General features: G+C 42.1%; 1 protein-coding gene across 1 annotated transcript in view; it reads right to left on the minus strand.

Annotated features, from left to right (window-relative positions):
- Window positions 1-23877, minus strand: part of TCERG1L (transcription elongation regulator 1 like) — a 1516577-nt gene that overhangs the window by 1308611 nt on the left and 184089 nt on the right. The window contains exon 4 of the mRNA XM_069239738.1: window positions 14945-15136. Within this exon, the coding sequence (XP_069095839.1) occupies window positions 14945-15136 (192 nt within the window). The remainder of the gene's footprint in view (window positions 1-14944; window positions 15137-23877) is intronic.

Consider the following 23877-nt stretch of genomic DNA (forward strand, 5'->3'; position numbering starts at 1 on the left):
AAGCCCCACTCAGGCAACACCCACAATCTTTGTCAGGGTGAACCAGAAAGGTCACCATATTAACCTATGCTAAACTGTTTGGTAGCTTGGCAGAAAAGCAGTCAGGTGTAACTTAGAAGCAAAGTGTGAAGTTGTTAACCAGCACACAAACAGTAGTAATGTGAAAACACAAGACAATTCCCAAACTAATTTAGAATACTAGAATAGAATGATAAAAAATGCAATCAGCAGAACTGGAGACATACAGTTTTTACTTTTTGGGCAAATATAGTGCCTAAAATCACAAAGTGCCACCTGGGGTCATCTGGTCATGCTGGACCAGGAAAAGTCACAAGGTCAGGCTGACCATGATAGACTCCAGGCCAGATACAGTGACTAGGTTAGCCCTGCTGAAAACCAGCCTGCTCAAAGTCCAACATGAAGAGTTCGGCTCACAGTGGATGAGGCAGAAAGGAGCAGGGAGAATGTCTGTGACAGTCGCCATTGTAGCACACAGTGCTAGTCATTGATGGTCATTGCTGTTGCTTCACAATGGCTGTTACCATGGGCTGTCATTGCTGTAGCAAGAAGTACAGATTTCATGCTGCCGGTCATCTCAGGTGGTCGTTGTAGATCAAAGAGTCTCATTGGAGTTTCAAGTTAGTGGTCATTGCGGGGGACAGAGTCTTGGTGCAAATGGGCCCGTTCATGGTCACAAAGAGCCCAAAACTTCAGGATTTCACCTTTTTATGAAGTGGAGTGCACTCGGATGCTAGCCAAAGGTCCAGGACCTTAGGAGCCACCTCTTGGGGATCAAGGGCTGACTCTAGCAGGGCAGCAGGGCTCAGGCATGTTCAAACCAGGTCTACATAGGTCCAGTGCTGAAGGTCTGCTGGGCAGTTGCAGGGAGGCCTTTGGAGCTTGTTCTGTCCCAGTACCTCAGAACAGGGGCTCAGCCAACGAACCCTTGGAGTCACTCAGGTAGCCTGGGATGAAGGGAATGGGTTCAGTCTTCTTTCTCAGGGAGCAAGGGAAGCCTCAAGCAGAATGACAGTCCTCTGGGGAACAAAGCAGCGGGGCAGTACTCTGGGATCAGAGCAGGCCTCTAGCAGCATGGCAGTTCTCTGCAGAACAAGGCAGCCCTTCCTCTTGAAATGTTCACAGTTCCAGAGGTGTACTGAAGAGTGGCACTTAAAAGACCAATCATTATACCTTGTCCCAACATTTGAAATGGAATGATTCTCCATACTGCCCCCATATCTAGCTCTGGAAAGTTCGTCCTTCCTCTGTCAAGGCTCTAAGACGTCTGCGGTGACATAATATAAGTGTCTGTTTCCTTTGTACGTGCTGGAGAAAAGTCCTTTGAAGTGTAAGTAGGGCTGAGAACAGCTTCGTCCCCAACCATCCAGGCAGGCTAGCCCAACCTGCTTGCAGCCCGTCCCCTTTGTCTCACTGTCTGGCAGAAATACACAAACCCCAAGAGAAGAGCCATTCACATCCATGTGACCCACAATACTGGCAGAAGGCACACATGGGTAGGACATGAAAATGGCAACTTGGTAAAAGTGTCATTTTCAGAATTGTGACCTCAAATCCATCTTTACCATTAAAGTGGATTTGAAATTGCAATTAATTTGTGTCCAAACATAATATTCCTGCCTGCTTCCAATCCAAAGTTATCACTTATTAAATCTCATAACATAACCCAGTGTTAGTGAATGGAGAGATAGATTTTACAGTAGTAAACAACAACTTTGGGATATTTTCAATACCAGAAAATGTAAAACATAAGCACTCATGTCCTACTTTTAAATACAATGCACCCTGCACTGTAAGCCTTTAGGCCCTGCCTTAGGGTTGATATATGAGTATTAAAAAGGATGGTTTAGGTCTGGCAAAAGGGTTATTTTGCCAGGCAGAAATGGCAGTTCAAAACTGCACTACAGGCTGAAGTGGCTGGCTTGAGATATGTTTTAAACAGATACTCCAGTGGATGACGCAGTGCTGCAGGTCCACTAGTAGAATTTATATTATTTGCCCTAGGCACAGGTATTACCATTGACAAGAAACTTGCACATAGATAAAATGCGCCAATTATGTGTAAGTCAATGTTATCACATTTTGGATGGAGATCGTTACGACATTGGCATAGGCTAAGAGTGAAAATGTGTCAGCGTCCTAATGGCAACAAAATGGGTTCCGTAACAGGTGGCAAAAATCTGGGGGAGGCCTTGTAAAGTTGGCCGGTCCAACAGGACCCTCTAAATGTGATGCCCAAATCTATTTCCAAATTCATTCTGCAGGTATATTTTCACTCTGCTATATATTTAATTGAATTATGTAGAAATGTAACCATGAACCTGAAGATACTTCAACAATCTTTTTATTCTAATCCTGTTTATACATTTAAAGACATTTCAACTGATCGATTAAAAATCATTGTCAAATACCCCAATTTGTTAGGCCTTGAAATGAACATTAAAGGAAGTTGGGCTACCTTTGGTCCCTAAATCCACAGTTAATAATAACTAGTGCCAGTATGATTGGTGTACACCAACATAAACAAATGTTCATGAATGCAAACTTTTAGACTACCTTCCATTGAGGTTGGACTTCGGAGATGCTTCCTAAGGAATAATAAGGAATGTGGTGTAGACAAACCAAATCTTTTGCAGGAAAAGAAAGGTAAAGTAATACCCAAACATAATGTCAGGTTTAATGGAGAGAGAACGAAAAAAGGGAAGCGTTGCACTAAGAGCTAAACTTTACATTAAACTCTTGTGAGATCTTCTTAGCAACACTTGATGTTTGTGGCTAGATAAAATTATCTTATCTCTAAAGTTTTCTTTCCTTCTTACATTGTGCACTTAAGGGGATTCCAATGAGCTCTTCATTTTAATTTGGATGTTTAGCAGTATGGAAGAAAATAGCAGTCAGGTTAGCGAAGAGGATAACCCATGCAATGAAGTGTATTTGAAGAAATCTGAGATCTGAAGCCACTCTAGTTCTAACAGATGTGGAACTCCCAACTGTAGGATTTTGAATCCTATAATTTGAGTCAGCAACCCTAGCACCTTTGAGCAAAACACAAACATCCTTAGCTGAGATGGGAGTATTGTAATAAATAAATAATCAGCCTAGCCAGGTTCCAGTTCTTATAGGCTTTGATCAAGCCAAACATGCGGAAGGAATCTGACGTATTACCAGACTTGCAAATCTGGGAATGCATCACATTCCTTTGGGTTAAAAAGGTGTTGCATGGGAACACTCCAAGCAACACCCATGGAACATCCCTTTCACGCAGTGTTATGCATGAAAGGGGTCCATATTTACAAGTCCATGAAAAGCCAAGCAAGGTGGCTTTGCGTGGTATTGTAAATATGGACTGGCACACTTCGCCACTGGAGTGTCTAAAAAATGACGCTCCATTGGCACAGTGTGTCGCTAGGGCCTCATAAATGAGGTCCCTAGGTCTCTCTCAAGATGTATTTCCTTATAAAAATATAGGCCCATATTTAACTGAAAATGACGGATCGCGACGCTGCACCAAAATTGGCACTTCCGCACTCCACCATTTTCACAATTTAGGGATGTGCCATATTTAATTGAAAATGGTGCAATCCTGTGTTGTCCCCTGCGCTGGTGCTAAATTGAGCTGCCTAGCACCTACGCAGGCATCCTTGCACTATTGTGCAAGGATGTCTGCGTTGTGGGGTTTGATTGTTTATGTGAAGGAATGTGTCCATTCCTGCACATAAACAATCACTAATGTGATTTGTCACTTATGTGTGGGCTGCAAAGCATCATTTTGAAATTATTGTTTATGTGCAGGAAGGGACACCTTCCTACACATAACAATCATGTCTGGTGTTTTGTTCTTTCTATGCATGCTGCAGAATGCAGCACACACAGAAAAAGCAAAAAAAGAAGAGGAGTAAAAGTATTCCTCCTGTTGCGCCTTGCTAACACCACCCTTTTTAGATTTTGACGCTTCCTCAGGTTTATGAAAACTTGTAAATCTGAGGCAGTGTCAAAATGCAATGGGTGTTGCTGTGGCAGGCTCACAGCAACACCCACTGCACCCCACTTCCACTCAAAGGGCTGTGTGTGAAGGGACTGTATTTACATGGTGGCATTATGCCACAAAAAATGTCTTAACGCCACCTTCTAAATACAGTGCAGTGCTTAGCCCAACTGGAGCGTCACGAAAAGTGACGCTCCAGTGGCACTAGAGGCTCATAAATATGCCCCTCAGTACTCTTGAGAAAAGTCCACCTTGTAATTGGGCTGATTTTCCAGAAAATAATATCATTATACAATATGTGTTCTCGCAAATAGACCTGGCCAGGCTCTAGTAATAACCCCATTCTTTGGTACAATATCAGCATCTTATCCGAGTCAGAAGTGAAAAAAAGCAAATGGCTCCTACAAACTCCAGTCTTAATACATATAAGTGGATATATCTGTAATAATAAAATATGATCTCTGGCACAGGACAATGATAAACAAAGGAAAATGAATGTGATAAAATGTTTACAATTTAATTTCGGAAATGTAACTTGAGTGATGAAGTTTATCTAGCACTCAAGTTTATGTAGGTGAGAGTAAAACCGTGGAAACGTTTTTAAGTGATATGCACGTAAGCCATACGTTAATAGAGAAACAGCCTACTGCAAAGCTGAATGAGCTGTCAGGAGGCCCTCAAAGATTTAGAGACAAGACAATCACAGGTTCTTGGTTCTTTGAATGAATTTATGGGCATTATTCTATAGAAATGATACATAGCAACCATTGGCACAACAGGTGCAGTGGCACGAGGGCCCACAGCACTAAGGGACCCACTGAATTCAGATAATTGCTGTATTTTACTACCACAAAGCAGTACCATGAGCCATTTTACTTGCTTGCACAAGGGCCTAAGACCTTCTTGCTAGGTTACTTTGTGGCATATAGGTTTTTCAGTGCATTCACTTATGGCTTTTGATGCAAACCTCTTTCCACTAAGACTGGTAAGCAGGGATTTGTGCAAAAAATGTATGCCTCTGATGCAGGTGTATAGCCGGAGACATTTTTTCTTTCCCAAAACGTTTCCAACTTTGCCTGTTGCATTTTACAGCATGCATACGAAGAGGAAAATCTAATAAAGTATGTCAAAGCTTGGTATTTTGTACAGGAAAGATATGTTTCCAATATTAGACCTATGCGTGACCTCATGCATACATTCTTGCATCACAGTGTTTGTCTGTGTTTGGCACAGGACTGCATAAACTGTGCCAGAGCAGTGGTAGAGATAAGCCATGCCAAATCTTAGTAAATAGGGCACAGTTCTGATTGCTATGCTGTGTTGCATGAAAACTTGGCCCATAGTTTTAATTATTATAAGACTTTTGAATGTTAGATATTGGGAGCGAAAGGCCATAGAGTTTATGTGGGTAGTGACAAAGAACTGACACTGCCCAAACTAAAGGACCTACCAATGTGACCAGTGTTAAATAATGCAACCATCTTTCAATTTTGGTAGTTTGGTCTCAGCAATATGGGATGCCACAGTTACAATGTCTTGTGTTATGTTGAACAAACCAACAGGTACTAATCCAACCAATATCTACGCATAAATTAAAGGTGGAAACTAATTAATAAATAAAAGTTGCAAGAATGAATAAAATGTGATAAAGGATTTAAAATGTTGTTGTAACAGAAACATGCCACTAATGGAACTCAGTACTAAAAGCTGTCTTTAATAGATATAGAATAGAAAAATACAGAAACATATCTTAGTGTCCTCCAAGAGTTCCTACTGAGGTCATGTCAAATTTAAAGAGCGTGCTACAGAGGAGAAATTGCTGAACCCAAGCAGGATACTTTGTAAAGTTCTAATTGAACACTGTACCCTGACAGTCAAATGCTGAAAAAAGGGTATTTGATTCACAGTTTTGGGAATTCTCGGTTTGAGGGCCCCAGGACACAGGTTGTGACAGGTCCAAGCTGTTGTTTGTAGTCGGTAAGGATTACAACAGACTCTTTCTAGGTCACTTTCCGATAAGCCCTGAGTGTCCAGCTTGGATCATGGGAAGGCAGTGATTCAGGTGATTAATGGCATTCCCTGATAATATTTTCAGATAGTTGTGTGTCATTTGCATACTGATATATATGCATGTAATGAAGACAACTGAAAGATGCTCTTTATACCAGCTAAAAATCACTAGCAAAGCACTAGACCTTGGAATATGCCTCTCGAAATGGGTAATCACATAAATGTGGAGAAACGTATCTAGCCTGACTGAGTCCTGTTTTCCAGTTATGACTCTAACCTTTTCAAGATGGTAAAGTTGAAGATCATTCAGGAAATGAAGGTATCAGGACAAGTTTTTTTTAATCAACTCTGTGGAAGATTGCAGAGAATTTGAGCACGACTATGAGGTATGTTACTCCTTTGCTGGACATTTGTATATTACCATGCACCTCGAACCCAGATCGGAAGTTATTAAGAAGAATAGTATTTTCCATTGATTCACTTCCTTTGCCTGGGAGAAACATAGATTTTGTTTTACAAGCTGTACCTTTCTATTTGGAAGATGTCTTAAAACAAAGAATGTTAACAGTATATAAACATCAAGGCTTCAGTCATAAAGCTATTTGTAAAGCAGCCTCTCCAAGTAATCAAATGTTCATGATGTCTATTTCCTGTATGTTAAATTCACCGCGATTTCCAAGAGAATGCTCTGAAATCTTTTACAGCTGCAGTTTTGGCTTATCCACTTACATTCATGTGAAGATTTTCGGCATGCACAACTGAGTACTAGACGACATCGTGCAAGTGAAAATGTTTTCTCAAATGAATCACTGTACTTTTTGGCATTGGTGAAACCTTTCATCTACACCCCCATTACTTTTTAGTGGTGTTCCAAACCCATTTCGTCCCAGTAAAGGAACCTCCTCCGACCTTTGTCTGAAAAAGTAAACCTCTTACATTTTCAAGGACAAGATCAGGGTTAGTATGGTTTGTGCAAATGCTCAGACTCGTCTGTTTCCAGGCTATCCCCTCCCTGGAATGCCAACTCAGGACCCATGTAAAAGGATATGCACATGTCATGTGTAACATTACACCTTACTGGGAACAATATTATGCATGTGTAAATCCCGTTGCATGTGCAAATGTAGGCTTTGTGAATACCAAGCTCAGATTTGCTTACTTAAACAATTTAATTACATTCAGTTTAAATGCACAAATGACACTAATAATCTGACCCTAAGTATATTTTAGTGTGAGAAAGAGTCCTTTTTCGTGTGAGCAGCCCATATTTTTGACAGATGCTGCTGAGCTGATTTGCACCAATGCCCTGGGACACAGTTAATCCAGCCTCTGTTCCCTAAAATGTGATAAAATTGGCTAACCCTTAATTGACACATTTACCTTACCCTTTTATATGGTGCACAAATTCATCCATGGCATGAAAAGTTATATGTCACCCGTGAGCTGCAGAAATAAGTGTTCCATGCACTATTGTGGCTGAGAAACATGGCTTCAGGCCTACCAGTGCATCCTGACTACTGCGTTTAAACCTTTAGTCTGACCTGTCAAACTAACCTCCTTGACAGGGAAAAAACTCCCTTCTAAATGCTAATAGGTCACCCCTAAGTGGCAACCGTAGCCCACAAGGTAGGGTGCATGGTATTTAAAAGTGGGGTATGTAGGAATTTAATGTTACCGTGCCCCTGCAATGACTAGGCCCCAAAAGCTATTTTCACTGTTGAAGGCTCTGGCTTCCCTAGACAAAAATTAAGCTACAAATTAAAATAATAATTCTGATATCTTGAGTTTAGGGCCAGCTAAAATATTAGCAACCCACTGTTTTAAATATTTATTAAAATCAGATTCCTAATAAATGTTTCAGAAAAGTGACTCTTAGAACTATACCTTTTCCCTGCCTGTCTGCATTAGCTGTTCAGCAGCTACCAAGCTTGTACATGGCCTTAATGATGTGTGTACGCTGCTCCCTGAGCAGATACAGTGGCCTGGGTGTGTAGAGGTGTGCTTTATCCCTGGCAGAAAGACTAGTTAGTGTTAGAACAGAAAAATAAATAACTTGTAAGGGACCAATCCTTTCACATGTATATTGAAGGTGGGCCCTAGTGAAGGCTAACTATTGTTCTCCAGCCCAGGCTGGCAAAAAATACAGTAAGAGGAGAGCTGCATCTAGAACCAGTTTTGAGTGACCAAACAGAAAGAGGCTGCTCAAATCTCTAGCCATGCCTCTGGGTGGGCAAACAGGCATTGCGCAAAGGAAGAAGGTTTCTCCATCTTGAATTTTAGAAGTAAGGTGCACTGTGGGATTGTTTGCAGTAGAACAAAAAGTAACTTCTGAAAAAGTAGGTAGGATTGCCCTCGGACCCTTTAACCTATTGGTTAGACAGGAGCCAGGAGTCACACACCCAACCAGCTAGCCAATCAAAATGTAGCACCGCAAGGCACTCACCTCCTGACATTTTCTGGGCCTGTGGAAGAAACAAAAGACTGTGTCTGATGTTTAAGACCTGGGAGGGAACCTGAAATGCTGGATCTGCTCCCACTTGTAACCAGGACAAAACAAAATAGATGCCAATGTCCCCTAGCAAACCTCTTGTGTGGCTACAGGAATACAACAAGCTGCAAAAGTCATTTTCCTTAACGTACAGTAGCAACTTGGCCTGGAGTGGACACTGACAATGGCCTTTGCAATAATTAATTTTACCATGAATGGTGTGTTTGTTGTACATTTTTACCACAAATGATGCACCATTGCTCAAGGTGAAACAATGGTATAATTTCAAGAACTGTGCGTAAGAAGCATAATGTAAAATTCTCAAAATTATGTCAATTTTGCCAGCTTAATTTAAATTTCACCTAGGCCTAATCAAGTGTACTTTTTAAGTTGTTTTAACCTTCTCCCCATGTTTATGTAATCATCTTTTGCTAATCTTTGTTGTAGTCTAAAGCACTTTAGTACTAAGTAGCCCAGGTGTGTTATATAAATGGTTAAATAAATGAATAAATAGAAACACTCATTGACAACTTTTAGGGAATATGGAACTTGTTATCATAATAAATATGCATTGTATCCAATTTCACATTGCTTTCATATCCCTGATGAAATCATGATGATGCACTCTATACAAGGAAGTTCTCTAATTACAGCAAAACCTTACCATAAGAAAGTGAATTATAAATTGGGTGGATGAAATTCCACCATTAGTAAATAAGTCACTAATCTGTTAGGTCCAGTCAAAGTTTATAGTAATTTAAACCTAAAATCAACCCCTGCAAGCTATGGCACAAACCAGACAGACTTAACTTATGAAAAATGTGTAAAGAATCCAGAGATACGCAAAGCAGTTTAAACATCAGAAACACAACACAATGACCCCCCCAATTTATAAATATAGAAAAAAAATTCATAAGCAAAATTATAGGAATCCATTAAACCAATAAGGGGATCGTAGTATATGAACTTGGAAAGATTTCAAGATTTACATGAAAATAACTCCAAGGAACCCTAAGCATCAATGGTAGTCTATAGTCACTGTGAACTGGGACCTAGGAGCAATTTCAAGCAGAACACAATAGAGCACGAGTCAGATACACCAATCAGGTCCTTCCTTGTAGGGGTCTTTACTTTGGTACTTAGGGCCTTGATTTGCATATGGCTAGGTCCAAACTGGGGTGGAATGTAGCCAAAAAAACAATGGATTAAACTCAGATCTCTGTGACTGGGAATAAATGTTTGGATTGTCCAGCATTCCATCTATTATCTGTTCTTTTTTTTCTTTTGTGGCCCTAAGTGGGAAGGTCTCTATAGACTGATTAAACTTTGTTTTTAAAAAATATGGCTAGGATGGCTGGGCTATCACAAAGGTGCTGAGAGGGGTTATCACCTGGCTGCAGGCAATGTAGACAGCTTCTGGACTGTGAAAAACTCTCTCAGAGAGTTTACAGCCGACTGAATTTTCTCAGAGAAATAAGCGTTTTTTTCAGATTTTATCAATTGTATGTACTCACTGATCAGCAGTTTATATTTGGATGTTTTCTTTGGTGAGTATGACAATCTCCAGGATCTTTCCTGTTTTCTACACTTCTTTTTCATTTCTCTGATCTGATCCAAGAGCCATGGAGCTGTAGTACAAGCTCTGGCTGTCTTCAACTTCTTCAGAGGAACCCCTTTGCTAATAGCAATGTAGATCCAAACTGTATAATCAGATGTTGCTGCATTGATATCACTAGAGAGGGAGGGAGTAGATGCCTCGCGTGTCATCTTTAGTTCGTAGCTGTTCATTTTTCCCCAAACTCACACTCATTTGGTTTGAGGTTTGATGAGTATTGTGGGTATTGTGGATTCAGTTGTCTTCAATGGGAAATGAAAGTGTAACACTCTATGATTGGACCAGGTGACTTCCTGGATCTCAACTATTTCAAGGCCTGGGAAACTGGAGAAAATGCCATTAAGTGTACGGCCAGCAATATGTGTCAGGCGTTTACCCATTGGTTAAGATAGCAACTCAGGAAATTGTGAAATTCTTGTAGGTCTAAATTCTCCAGTGGGGCAAGATTACAAGCTGTATTAGAGGATGTCCTCTTTAACTAAGAAAGCAATTGAAAAGGGTCCCTCTGAAGACATTGGTTTTGGTGGGAAAAACTTTGAAAGGAAATATTTCACATGCATTAAGTTACTTTGGCTGGATAGTTCTGGAATCTTCGACTGCTCAAGATATCCACGTTTGGATATAATCCTCCAGTAAGACACGGTTGCAGCTGTGTCTGATAATGAGGTCTAAAAGGGCAAACACTTTCTCAGTGAGGGTCCACTGAAATTGATTTTCTGCTGTGGTGAAGCTCCAAGCAGGAGAAACCACTTTCTTCATCCCAGCGAAGTCACACCTTGGGTGGATTGGCTTCAGTGGTTGGTCCTGGTGCTCCAGAAGACTGGACGTCCAAACGTTTGATGTTATGAGAAGTCCAGATACCGCCAAGAGTTCTAGGGTTTTAGAAACAGTAGTTGGAGAGTCAAGACTCACTCCAGCAGAGGCCATTGTCAGGGTCCACTCACGTCTAGACGCTCTTTCCTTTTGTCACCTTAAGTGGGAAGGGTATGCCCAGATAGTGGGCCCCGTGCACACTGCACCACTGGATTTAAACTAGCCTGGCTGATGAGGGGCAATACCCTGAAATTGGTGCCAGGATGCTTGTTTCCAGTCCAGGGAGGACCTTATTGGCAGTTCGGGCTGGACTGTTTGCATGGGGAGCAGGTCAAGACTGATTTGAATATGGCTGGATTGAAACTGGGAGGCATGGTGGACAAAAAAGCTATGGATTAAACCCTGATCTCCATTACTGGAGGTAAACATTTTCACTGTTCAGCATTCTATCCATCATATGTTCTTTTTGCTTCTACATGGATTTAAAGCAGTATAAATCATTACAACCAAACTAATTCCAACCCTTTCTCAAAGTGGTGTTTATACAGTGTGGTTGGAAAACAATGACCCACTCATAATCAGGCCCTAAGTACCAAAGTAAAATCTCCTACAAGGAAGAATCTGATTGGTGTATCTGACTCATGCTCTATTGCGTTCTGCCTGAAGTTGCTCCTAAGTCCCAGTTCACAGTGACCATAGACTACCATTGATGGTTAGGGTTCCTTAGAGTTATTTTCATGTAAATCTTTAAATATTTCCAAATTCATATACTAGGATCACATTATTGGATTAGTGGAGTCTTATAATTTTGCTTATGATTTGTTTTTCTAAATTTATAAATTGAGGGGGTGTCATTGTGTTGTGTTTCTGATGTTTAAACTGTTTTGTGTATCTCTGGATTCTTTACACATTTTCCATTAGATAAGTCTGTCTGCTTTGTGCCATAGCTTGCAGGGGTTGAGCTTAGGTTTAAATTACTGTAAACTTTGACTGGACCTAACAGATTAGTGACTTAGGGCCAGATGTATCAAAGCGTTTTACCCATTCTGTGTCTATGGGAAAATGTGTTTTTACATATGGCCCTTATTTACTAATGGTAGATTTTCATCCACCTAATTCATAATTCACTTTCTTAGAGTAAGGTTTTGCTGTAATTAAAGAACTGCCTTGTGTAGAGTGTATCATGATTCCGTCAGGGATATGAAAGCAATGTGAAATTGGATACATTGCATATTTATTATGATAAGAAGTTCCATATTCCCTTAAAGTTCTCAATGAGAGTATCTATTTATTCATTTATTAAACCATTTATATAACACATTGGGCTACTTAGCACTAAAGCGCTTTATATTGCAACAAAGATTAACAAAAGATGATTACATCAACATGGGGAGAAGGTTAAAACAACTTAAAAAGTACACTTGATTAGGCGTACGTGAAATTTAAATTAAGCTAGCAAAATTGACATGATTTTGGGAATTTTACATTATGTTTCTTACGCACAGTTCTTGAAAGTATACCATTATTTCACCTTGCGCAACTGTGCATCATTTGTGGTAAAAATGTACAACAAACACACCATTCATGGTAAAACATTTCGGCAAATGCACTGGAACAACAGAATGCAAGTAGCATTAACTCACAGGCCTTTGGTTCTTTGCCCTATTTTGTAGCACAAATATGTTCTTGCACCAAACATTGATATAATGACACATTTCACGATAAAACATAGTGCTAATGATGGATTTGCATTTTGTGTAATTTGTCTGAAATTTTACCTAATTACACAAAATCAAATATGCGAAATTTGCACACTCTGACATTCAATCAAACTTCATGCTTTAGAGTCTGTAGAATCAATATCAGTCGTAGAGTTGTAGAATCATAGAATCATAGAATAAGTATTAAATTGATAGTTTATGAATTTGAAAAGTTGAGTTTAAGCTTCTTATGGGAGATTGAGAGTGAGATCACTGTTCTAAGATTCTGAGGGAAAGAGTTCCAAGCCTCTGTGGATGCCCCAGAGAAGGAATGTTCCTGTGAAGTAGTTTTTCTGAATTTAAGAGGTTTGGGAAGAAGGGGTTTCTGTAGTTTAGACCCATAGAATTACAATAGATATTAGGAGACAGATTATGCTAGGTAGTCACAGGTGTTTTGTGCATGGTGTTATGCATGCCACAACAAATTGTAAGTGTGATTCTTGCTGTAATGAGTAATCAGTGGAGATTTCAAACTATTGGAGTGATGTGATTGCATTTACCAACAGCGTGAACCAGTCTCGCAGTAATATTAAGCAGAACTCTGAATGGAGCAATGCATGTTTGAGTGTTTCTTGGTAAAAGGATGCTTCTAAATTATATCCTGTTTTCACATGTTCAAGGTTGATAAAGTTTCCCATTTTCTTCAAGGCAAGCAAGTTAATTAAAACAAATTAGAAAATTAAATATGTTACTTTGAATCTCGCTTACAGTTTTACATTCTTCCATTGTCTTTGAATATTAACAAAATAAGAGCATGAACGCTTATCAAGTATGAGTCTGTGAAATTGCATTGGCACCATTAGGAATTCTCAGTAATGTAATCTCTAATGAATCAATTATATTTTTTATGTAATCCTTGGATAATTCAAATGTGAATGCCACCAAATTGTTCCTCTACCACTCCACACATATTACCAATTTGTGACAGCACACACTAGCTCCATTACTTTACCAATGACTTGGTTTCTTCAAAAAATGTTCTCCCTTCCACCTTTCTAAATGTCCAGTTGATCAAACACTCATGGACTTGATATATGCAATAATTAATAGAAGGAAAATCAATATCAAATCAACTTTCTCTGTTAATCAGAAAAATCTCCAAACAAATAGAGCATCTATGAATACATGAAATGTTGACAAGGTGTTTTTGCCTTGCAATATTACTGATTAAATATCACTCACATTTGGCCATGGCATGTTTGATATTGGCAGTAGATCTCCATCAAAGAAAATGAGGGGTATGTTTATATGTTAAGGAACTACAATCAAAAGGATAACATCAACAATTACACCACTAACATTGCTTATTATTTTGCAATTAAACATTTTTTGATTTTGATTATAAGACCTCCTCGTATTATACAACATTTAAGGTTAATTTTATCCTGATAAAGCCCTAAAGTAGCCATCTGGGGAAAGATCACTGGCCCATATCCACTTGCAGAACAATTATCTTGTACTTTACAGGATATCTTGAAAGTAGAAAATACATGTTGTTATCTTAGGAAATGGGATAGATCATTTGCATTTGCAAAAACACAAAAATTTAATGTTTTAATTCTGGCACAATGATTCTGATTTGTGACCATTTAAGAGTAATAGAAGATTATGGAATTACACAGTTGCTTTCTTAAAGCTTGAGAAAAATGGGCAAGGGCTTCTCCATGCTTAAACATGTTTTCTTTATGAAGAAAAATGTGACATAGCTCAGATATGATGGCATTCAAATATAAGTACATTTACAACATTCATGATTATGCTTGTGGAAGTGTGCTACACTGTATGCTACAGCAATTAACTAATATCAATAGTACAAAATTCCAAGCATCAAACAATACTATGTTGTGTGGTTTTGTTGTCAAAATGTTTTCAGTATAATTAGTTATGATGACCTCTTTGAGACTCTTTATCATAATGATTGCTTATGGAAATTGAAAACTATATTTACACCTTGCCATTTGAGAAATACTTTGATGATGGTTCTAACATGGTAAGTATCAAGGGGCAAGGAATGTGGTGCCATGTTCCATTCTAAGTTTCTACTACCCTAGTTATACCATGCATTATGTCTTTTCACACAATGATTTTAAGACAGCAACATGAGTAAAATGTAGAATATCTTGACCATGGTTAGTTAACCAGTGTATTTAAACTCAAGTTGAAGTTATAATACAATATTTTAATTCTTCAGTTGATTAGTTCATCTAAGGTTTACCTGTACAATTCAGTTATAATGTCATCTGATATTATCTTACTTGAAAAAGGTGCTGTCAGGACTGGTATTTTGATAGGTGATAGAGTCAAAACACAGCAGGGTTGGACACTGGATGTGGATGGTCCTTGATTTGCTTCTGAATCCACTGCCAGCATTGTTGCTGGAGATGCCGTGGCTATTGCAATTGTCTGGTGACTGCTACTCACTTGTTTCAGACTAGCCCGGTAACTTCCTGGAATAATAATAAAAGGTGTAATGTTGACTTTTCTGTGTTTATAACTTCAGTTTCATATTTCCAAAGCTTTGTGGCAATGTTTACCAGACCCAAAGCAATGAGTTTGACTTTTCAACAAATCATTAAGACAGAAAGGCACTTGAATTGTACTATTTCTATCTCCATATTACCACACTATAACCATTAAACTGCTGCAACAGCCGCTTTTAAGAATCAATACATGTAGAAACCATCATGTTGGTTTTTCCAATTAAAGAGCTGTTAAACCAATGGGATTATAAATATACTAAGGGCTTGATTACAACTTTGGTGGACCTACCACTGGGCCGCCAAAGCTGTGGGAAGGATGCCATGGCCATGGGGGTGGGGTCCCCCCATGCATATTACAATGCTCCCGCCGGGGTGATCAATGAGAACATTGCAATCCACATTCCTACTGGGTTGACCAGCGGGAACGGTGCTAGGATACTGGCCTCAGCTCCTTTAAGAGAGCCAAGGTCAATATCCTAGCACTCCAGCACACACAGAATGAGCATTGCCTGCAAAGCAGACAGTCCCTATTCTTAAGGTGTTGGGGAGGGGGGGCCCTGTGCTGCCAAGGCCATGGTCATTGGCAGTGCAGAGGCCCAACTGTGGCCTCCGCACAGGCTTTCCACCAGGCTTTTCATGGTAGGGTTCCAGTCATGAAAAGGCTGGTAGAAAGTGGGGTTGTAATCAACCAGGTGTCGCTGAGTTCACCACTGCCATGGCTGGTTACAAGCCTGACCACTGTCACCCTGTCAGGATCTGTGATCCTGGTGGGGGCAGCGGTCTTTTCTGTCCACCTAAGTCATACTTTGGCATTAAGATTGAATGGAGTGCAGAGGTCCGATCGTCAACACGAGTGTGACGATCCTTGGTCCGCCACACATGTAATGAGAAATAAAAAATAAAATATGAAGCAAAACAATCAAAAGAACTATAATCTAACAACAATAGGGGGAGCAAAAATATGAACTATAATAAATCATTGTGTGATAGTATGTTGTATAATCTAATTTACAAGCAATATTTTTTTGTTCATAAATGTAGACATGTATATTTTCTATTTGTTCATCAATAAAGTGAATATATATTTAGAGTTCTTTATACTTTTATAAAAATTAAAGACATAAACACCTAATATATGTTCAACATCTTTATTATAAGTGCCATTGTTTTGGCTGATACTAAACATTTGCTAAACAATACCAAGATGTCTCAAGGATAAGCACGGCCTGTACATGCCCATATTATGTTCTAATCGCACATGGATCTATAGGATGAAATACAAGATAAACACATCATAAAATAATAGCAATACTTATTTCGTAATATATGAGCTACTTTGTTTTTTTAACAAAGTAGTACATATTCTCCTTTTGGACGTTTAGATGATATATGAATGTGTGTGCAACTGCAAGACAGATATTAGGTACAGATTATATCAACTATATAAAATGTTCTGTTGTAATTTTAAACTGAGGCCCAACGACCTCCAGACTCGCTGTGGTGGTCGTACTGCCGCCGGGCTGGTGGTTAAGACCACTATGTTACGTCTTCGGAGGTTTGGCTGAAGCCAAACTGCTGAAAATCTGCCCAGGCACTCTGACCGCCGGGCTAGAGGTGAGCACCTCTTTCCCGGCAGTAGCCGTCATAAAGCCATCGGAATTACAACTCTGTAGATTGCCAGCATTTTTGTGCATTCCTGGCACCTGCAGACACACCCCCACAACACCTACATTTACGCACCTGCACTCACCCACACATTCACTTACATACACTCCCACACACTCAAACCCAAACATGCACTCAGATACACCCATTCACTTATACAAACACACGAAAACACTCACTCATATGCACACACGCACTCAGACACATACACTCACACTCACGTACTCAAACTGACACTTACACTTGCATGCATGCCCTCAATCAGACGCCCCTTCCCCCTCTGCGTTCAAATGAACATATACGCTCTTACACACAGACCCAACACCCCCTAGTCATACACACATTAGCACACACACAGAACACCCCCTCCGCATTCATACGCACACGTAGACACCACACACATTCATACCCCCCTTCAGACCATCAACTTACCTGCTTTGGCAAGGTGGCCGTCCAGGAGGGGATGGGTCTGGTGCATTCCACCACCAGCACCGCACCACCATGCAGGAAACTCCTGTACCATAGTGCGGATTGTAGTATGGTGGGCGGTGTCCTGTTGGAGTGGCAGTGCCGGCAGTGGAAACTGCCTCTATTATGATGTCTGCCAGGCCGATGGTGTCAGATTTTCACCCAAAATCAGGTGGAAATTGGCGCAATGTCATAATATGGCAGTCTTTGGACCACCAGCACTGGTGGTCTTTTAGCACCAGCGGCATCAGCGCTCTTTCGAAAAGATACCCAAAGTCGTATTGATCACCTGAATGTTTTGCAGAATTATAAATGTCCCATCACACATATTTAGTAATTACCACACCGTAAGAAAGTGGATTATTATTTTGGGTAGGCAACTGCTCACATCAATTAACAATAATACTTCCTGTTAGGGTGAACTCTCAAAGTCACTAAATTAACCTGATCTCAACCCTGTGGTAGCTACGGCATGGAGAATAAAGGTTTAACTTAGGGAAATGTGTAAATAAAATATTTATGCAGCATCAAAACAGTAATACAGCCAAAATACCAATTAATAAAGTAAAAAAGGGCCAAGAAAAAGTAAAACTCCAATATAAGTCAATAGTTGATGTAGAATGGGACCAATATACAATTTCTTCTAAGTTGCAATGGAAAAAGGAAGTTTTTCACAAGTAAAATCCCTCTTTCTGGGGCACATCATTAAAACTATAGCAGCTGCAAAGAAACAGAAGGCCAGATACCTGAAGCAAATTGGGTCCATTGGTGCTTTGGATCTTTCTCTTTGGAGATTTCTTGAGGACATTTTCTCTATCCCTATGCAGAGTGAGACTTTCTCATCTGATTCAGAGGTGTGAAGAGGAGTGCACTGAGACTGCAGACCTCACCACAACAGACGACGTCTGCACTCTCCTCAACCAAGGCAAAATCACAGCCCTCATCCTCCTGGACCTCTCTGCCGCCTTCGACACCATCCCCCACCACACCCTCTGCACAAGATTCCATGACTCCAGCATCCACAGCAAAGCCTTACAGTGGATCCTCTGCTTTCTCACAGGCCGAACCCAGAGTCAAGCTCCCACCGCTCTCCTCAGAACCTGTAGAAATCAGCTGCGGATTTCCTCAGGGCTCCTCTCTGAGCCCCACACTATTCAATATCTACATGGCCCCACTTGCAGATATCGGCAGAAGGCACAGACTGAACATCGTCTCCTACGCTGATGACACCCAGCTGATTCTCTCCCTCACCAATGAACCAACAGCCGCTAAGAGCAACTTTCACAATAGGATGAAGGCAGGCGCTGGCTGAATGAAGGACAGCTGCCTCAAACTGAACTCCAACAAAACCGAAGTCCTCATCCTGGGCTTCACCCTCTCTGCCTGGGATGTCTCCTGGTGGCCCACATTGCGCAGAAGTCCCTCACACCCACCAACAACACACATAACCTCATCATCATCCTAAACTCCTCGCTCTCAATGAACTGACAAATCATCACTGTCTATTCCTCCTGCTTTCACATGCTCCACCTGCTTCAGAAGATTTTCAAGTGAATCCCCACTCATCAGCAGCAAGCCCGACTATGGCAATGTACTCTATGCTGGTACCACCTGCAGAGAATCCAGAATGCCTCGGCCAGACTTATACTGAACATCCTCTGCCACAGCCACATCACCGGTCACCTGAGAGACCTTCACTTGCTCCAGATTAACAAAAGAATCATCTTCAGGATCCTCACACATGCCTACAAAACACCCAACAACATCAACCTATATACCTTAACCACTGCCTCTTCTTCTACACACCCACCAGACATCTTCTCTCTGTCCACCTGGCCCTGGCCACTATCCCAGGGACCAGCAAGACCTCGGCCTGAGGAAGATTTTTCTCCTACCTTGCTGCTTAGACCTGGAAGTCTTTATCGCTACATCTCAGGCAATCATCCTCACTGCCTCAATTCAGGAAGGAACTCAAGACCTGGCTCTTTGACTGAACTGCACAACCCACCAACCCCCAGCACCTTGAGACCCTAACAGGTGATCAGCCACACTCTACAAGAACCGTTAATTGATTGATTCCATGCAGGACAAAGTTGAAATGTGTAATTGCTGGTTTGATTATTTTTGGCGAGTCCCAGCAAAAGCTCTGGAGGAATAATGTTTAAAATGTTTCAAACTTTTTACCCAGGACCTTAACAGAAGGCTCTTAAATACTGTCAGGGAGTCAGGCAGAGGCCAGCAGCAATGTCCAGTTGAGATCCAGGTGCCATTGGTCAGCTGGACACTTCAGAGAAAAGGCCCAATGCATCTTGTCATGCCTCTGTAGCCACACAGGAATTCAGCCAAATTACCCCTGGAGTTGATGTCTTTGTCCTGGGGAAATGAAGGAGCAGGTCCAGTCTCTCAGGGCTCCTCTTAGGACACAAGCAGCAGTCCCAGTCCTCTTCTGATCTCCCACATTTCCAGAAAGCATTCTGAGGAGGGTGTCTTTGGGTGCTACATTTATGACTGGTACCAGCTAGTGGGTGGTTTGATTTTTGTGAACTCCCTAACCAATGGAGTAAACATTTCTAGGCCCTGGCCTGCATGCATTCTCACTAATTGCTGTCTTTGTTACTTCAAACATGCCTGAAATGTGATGTGCGAGGGCAATTCCAAGACAACCAAACTTTTCAACTACCCTAAACTTGGGTTCTGGATGCTGGGGTTGTACAGGTCAGTGTACTATGGAAATAAACAGTGTTATCCAATATATCTGTTAAGTCTCTCAGCCTTAGGGCGGCATTAGGACTCTGTGCTTTTTACCACTGCTAACCCATTCTAAACTTATTTCGCTGACTCCTTAAGACACTGTAAAATGTGTCTTTCACCTGATTGGGATGTTGAATGTACCTATAGGTGCTTAGTAAACTGATATACCAAATACCCAGGGCCTGTAAATTAAATGCTACTAGTGGGCCTGCAGCACTTATTGTGCCACCCAGCCACTTAAAACATGTGTTAGACCTTTCATCCTTGGTGTGGTCTCCCTTAACTTTTTGCCTCTGTTCCCCAGGTTGTTGATGTGTGCTGGACTCTGATTTTATTGTTTTTGTTACTCTGGGCACTTTACCACAGCAAACCAGTGCTAAAGTGCAAGTGTTCCTTTACAAAATGTATATGTAAGTGGTTTATCCATGATTGGCATATTTGGTTTACTAGTAAGTCCCTAGTAAAGTGCACTAGAGGTGCCAGGGCCTGTAAATCAAATACTACTAGTGGGCCTGCAGCACTGGTTGTGCCACCCACATAAGTAGCTCTGTAATCATGTATAAGACCTGCAACTGCAGTGTCTGTGTGTGCAGTTGTAACTATAAATTCGACTTGGCAAATGTACCCACTTGCCAGGCCCAAACCTTCCCTTTTCCTACATTTCAAACACCTCTAAGGTGGGCCCTGGGTAGCCCCAAGGGCAGGGTGCAGTGTATGGTTAAGGTAGGACATATAGGCCCTCATTCTGACCCTGGCGGTCTTTGACCGCCAGGGCGGAGGACCGCGGGAGCACCGCCGACAGGCCGGCGGTGCTCCAATGGGGATTCCGACCGCGGCGGTAAAGCCGCGGTCGGACCGGCACCACTGGCGGGGTCCCGCCAGTGTACCGCGGCCCCATTGAATCCTCCGCGGCGGCGCAGCTTGCTGCACCGCCGCGGGGATTCCGACCCCCCCTACCGCCATCCAGATCCCGGCGGTCGGACCGCCGAGATCCGGATGGCGGTAGGGGGGGTCGCGGGGCCCCTGGGGGCCCCTGCAGTGCCCATGCCACTGGCATGGGCATTGCAGGGGCCCCCGTAAGAGGGCCCCTACATGTATTTCACTGTCTGCTGTGCAGACAGTGAAATACGCGACGGGTGCAACTGCACCCGTCGCACAGCTTCCACTCCGCCGGCTCGATTCCGAGCCGGCTTCATCGTGGAAGCCTCTTTCCCGCTGGGCTGGCTGGCGGTCTGAAGGCGACCGCCCGCCAGCCCAGCGGGAAAGTCAGAATTACCGCCGCGGTCTTTCGACCGCGGAACGGTAACCTGACGGCGGGACTTTGGCGGGCGGCCTCCGCCGCCCGCCAAGGTCAGAATGAGGGCCATAGTAATGTGTTCTATATGTCCTGACAGTGAAATATTGCGATTTTTCGCAGAATGGCATTTTGCACATGCAAAATACCACTAAGTGAAACCAGGTGGTAACCAGGTGCAATCTATATAAAGAGGCCCAGAATGCCTCAGACTCTTTTCCAAAATGGCTGCACTCTACGTCATGGTGAGGAGGATGAGGATCTTGGCAGGTTTGAGGAGAGGGAGGAGGAGACAGGAGCACATTTTTAGAGTGTGCATTACACTTTTTGACCAGACAGAGGAGGAAATATTTGCGAGGTATAGGTTGAACTCAGCCATGATACTTGATCTGATAGCTGAGCTACAACCCACACTGCAGCGAAGAACACATAGGACTCATAGCATTCCCATCCATGTGCAGGTATTATGCTCCCTCCACCTACTCGCCTCACGGAGCTATCAAGGGGTCATAGCAGCAGCTGGAGGGGTCTCACAGAGTACCCTCTCTAGATTTTTCAATTCATTTATTAACGCCATGCTGAGCAGAATACACCAGTACATCAGATTCCCCACACCCCACAGGAAATACAGCAGACAAAAATTGTTTTTTACCAGATAGCACAGTTCCCCCATGTCCTAGGTGCCATAGATGGGACACATGTTGCAATATGTCCACCATCTGCCACAGAGTATGTGTACCACAACCGTAAATACCAACATTCAATGAATATACAGGTGATATGCAATGCCTCCTATATTATAACTGATCTCGTGGCCAGGTACCCAGGGAGCACCCATGATTCGTACATCTTTCGCCACAGCGCCATTCACACAAGACTGCTAGCTGGGGAGTTTGGTGAAGGATATCTACTAGGTATTGACACTCTGTACACTGGCGCATTGATGGCGTGCTGATGTCAGATGGCTCAGTTACTCAATATACCCTCTGTCCCTTCCAGGAGACAGTGCCTATGCAGTGCGCACCCACATGATGACGCCCTACCTAAATCCTGCAACACCAGCAGAACGGAGATACAATGCAGCACACAGGGTGACCCGCAACGTGGTGGAGCGCACCTTTGGCCTGCTGAAGAATCGCTTCCGGTGCCTCCACAAAAGTGGAGGGGCACTACAGTACAGCCCAGAGACAACATGTAGAATAGTGGCTACTTGTGCAATCTTGCACAATATAGCTACCACAAGGGGCATACCTGTGGAAATTTCGGAGCCAGACTCAGATGAGGTTGATGATCCCATACCACTCCTACAGCCAGCAGACAGGACCAGTGCAGCAGAGGGAAGGCAAACGCGTGCTGACATCACACACAACCATTTCAGATGTAAGTATGTAAACACAAATCCACTGACAAATGTACTTGTAGTGAGTAAATTTATTACCTTAATGTCAGGTAATGTTAGTCCAACGAATACCCACAAAAGTGATTGTGAAAAAAACAATAGCAGTTCACAGTAAAGCACTATTCCTTCATAGTGTACTAATTCCAGACACACATACAGTCCCCTGTGGCCACTACAGTCACTTCTTTCGGCCACGCACGCCACTCAAGTGCTCAGTTCTATATGTCCTGACAGTGAAATATTGCGATTTTTCGCAGAATGGCATTTTGCACATGCAAAATACCACTAAGTGAAACCAGGTGGTAACCAGGTGCAATCTATATAAAGAGGCCCAGAATGCCTCAGACTCTTTTCCAAAATGGCTTCACTCTACGTCATGGTGAGGAGGATGAGGATCTTGGCAGGTTTGAGGAGAGGGAGGAGGAGACAGGAGCACATTTTTAGAGTGTGCATTACACTTTTTGACCAGACAGAGGAGGAAATATTTGAGAGGTATAGGTTGAACTCAGCCATGATACTTGATCTGATAGCTGAGCTACAACCCACACTGCAGCGAAGAACACATAGGACTCATAGCATTCCCACCCATGTGCAGGTATTATGCTCCCTCCACCTATTCGCCTCACAGAGCTATCAAGGGGTCATAGCAGCAGCTGGAGGGGTCTCACAGAGTACCCTCTCTAGATTTTTCAATTCATTTATTAACGCCATGCTGAGCAGAATACACCAGTACATCAGATTCCCCACACCCCACAGGAAATACAGCAGACAAAAATAGATTTTTACCAGATAGCACAGTTCCCCCATGTCCTAGGTGCCATAGATGGGACACATGTTGCAATATGTCCACCATCTGCCACAGAGTATGTGTACCACAACCGTAAATACCAACATTCAATGAATATACAGGTGATATGCAATGCCTCCTATATTATAACTGATCTCGTGGCCAGGTACCCAGGGAGCACCCATGATTCGTACATCTATCGCCACAGCGGCATTCACACAAGACTGCTAGCTGGGGAGTTTGGTGAAGGATATCTACTAAGTATTGACACTCTGTACACTGGCGCATTGATGGAGTGCTGATGTCAGATGGCTCAGTTACTCAATATACCCTCTGTCCCTTCC

This window comes from Pleurodeles waltl, chromosome 6 (assembly GCF_031143425.1).
Source record: "Pleurodeles waltl isolate 20211129_DDA chromosome 6, aPleWal1.hap1.20221129, whole genome shotgun sequence".
NCBI lineage: Eukaryota > Metazoa > Chordata > Amphibia > Caudata > Salamandridae > Pleurodeles > Pleurodeles waltl.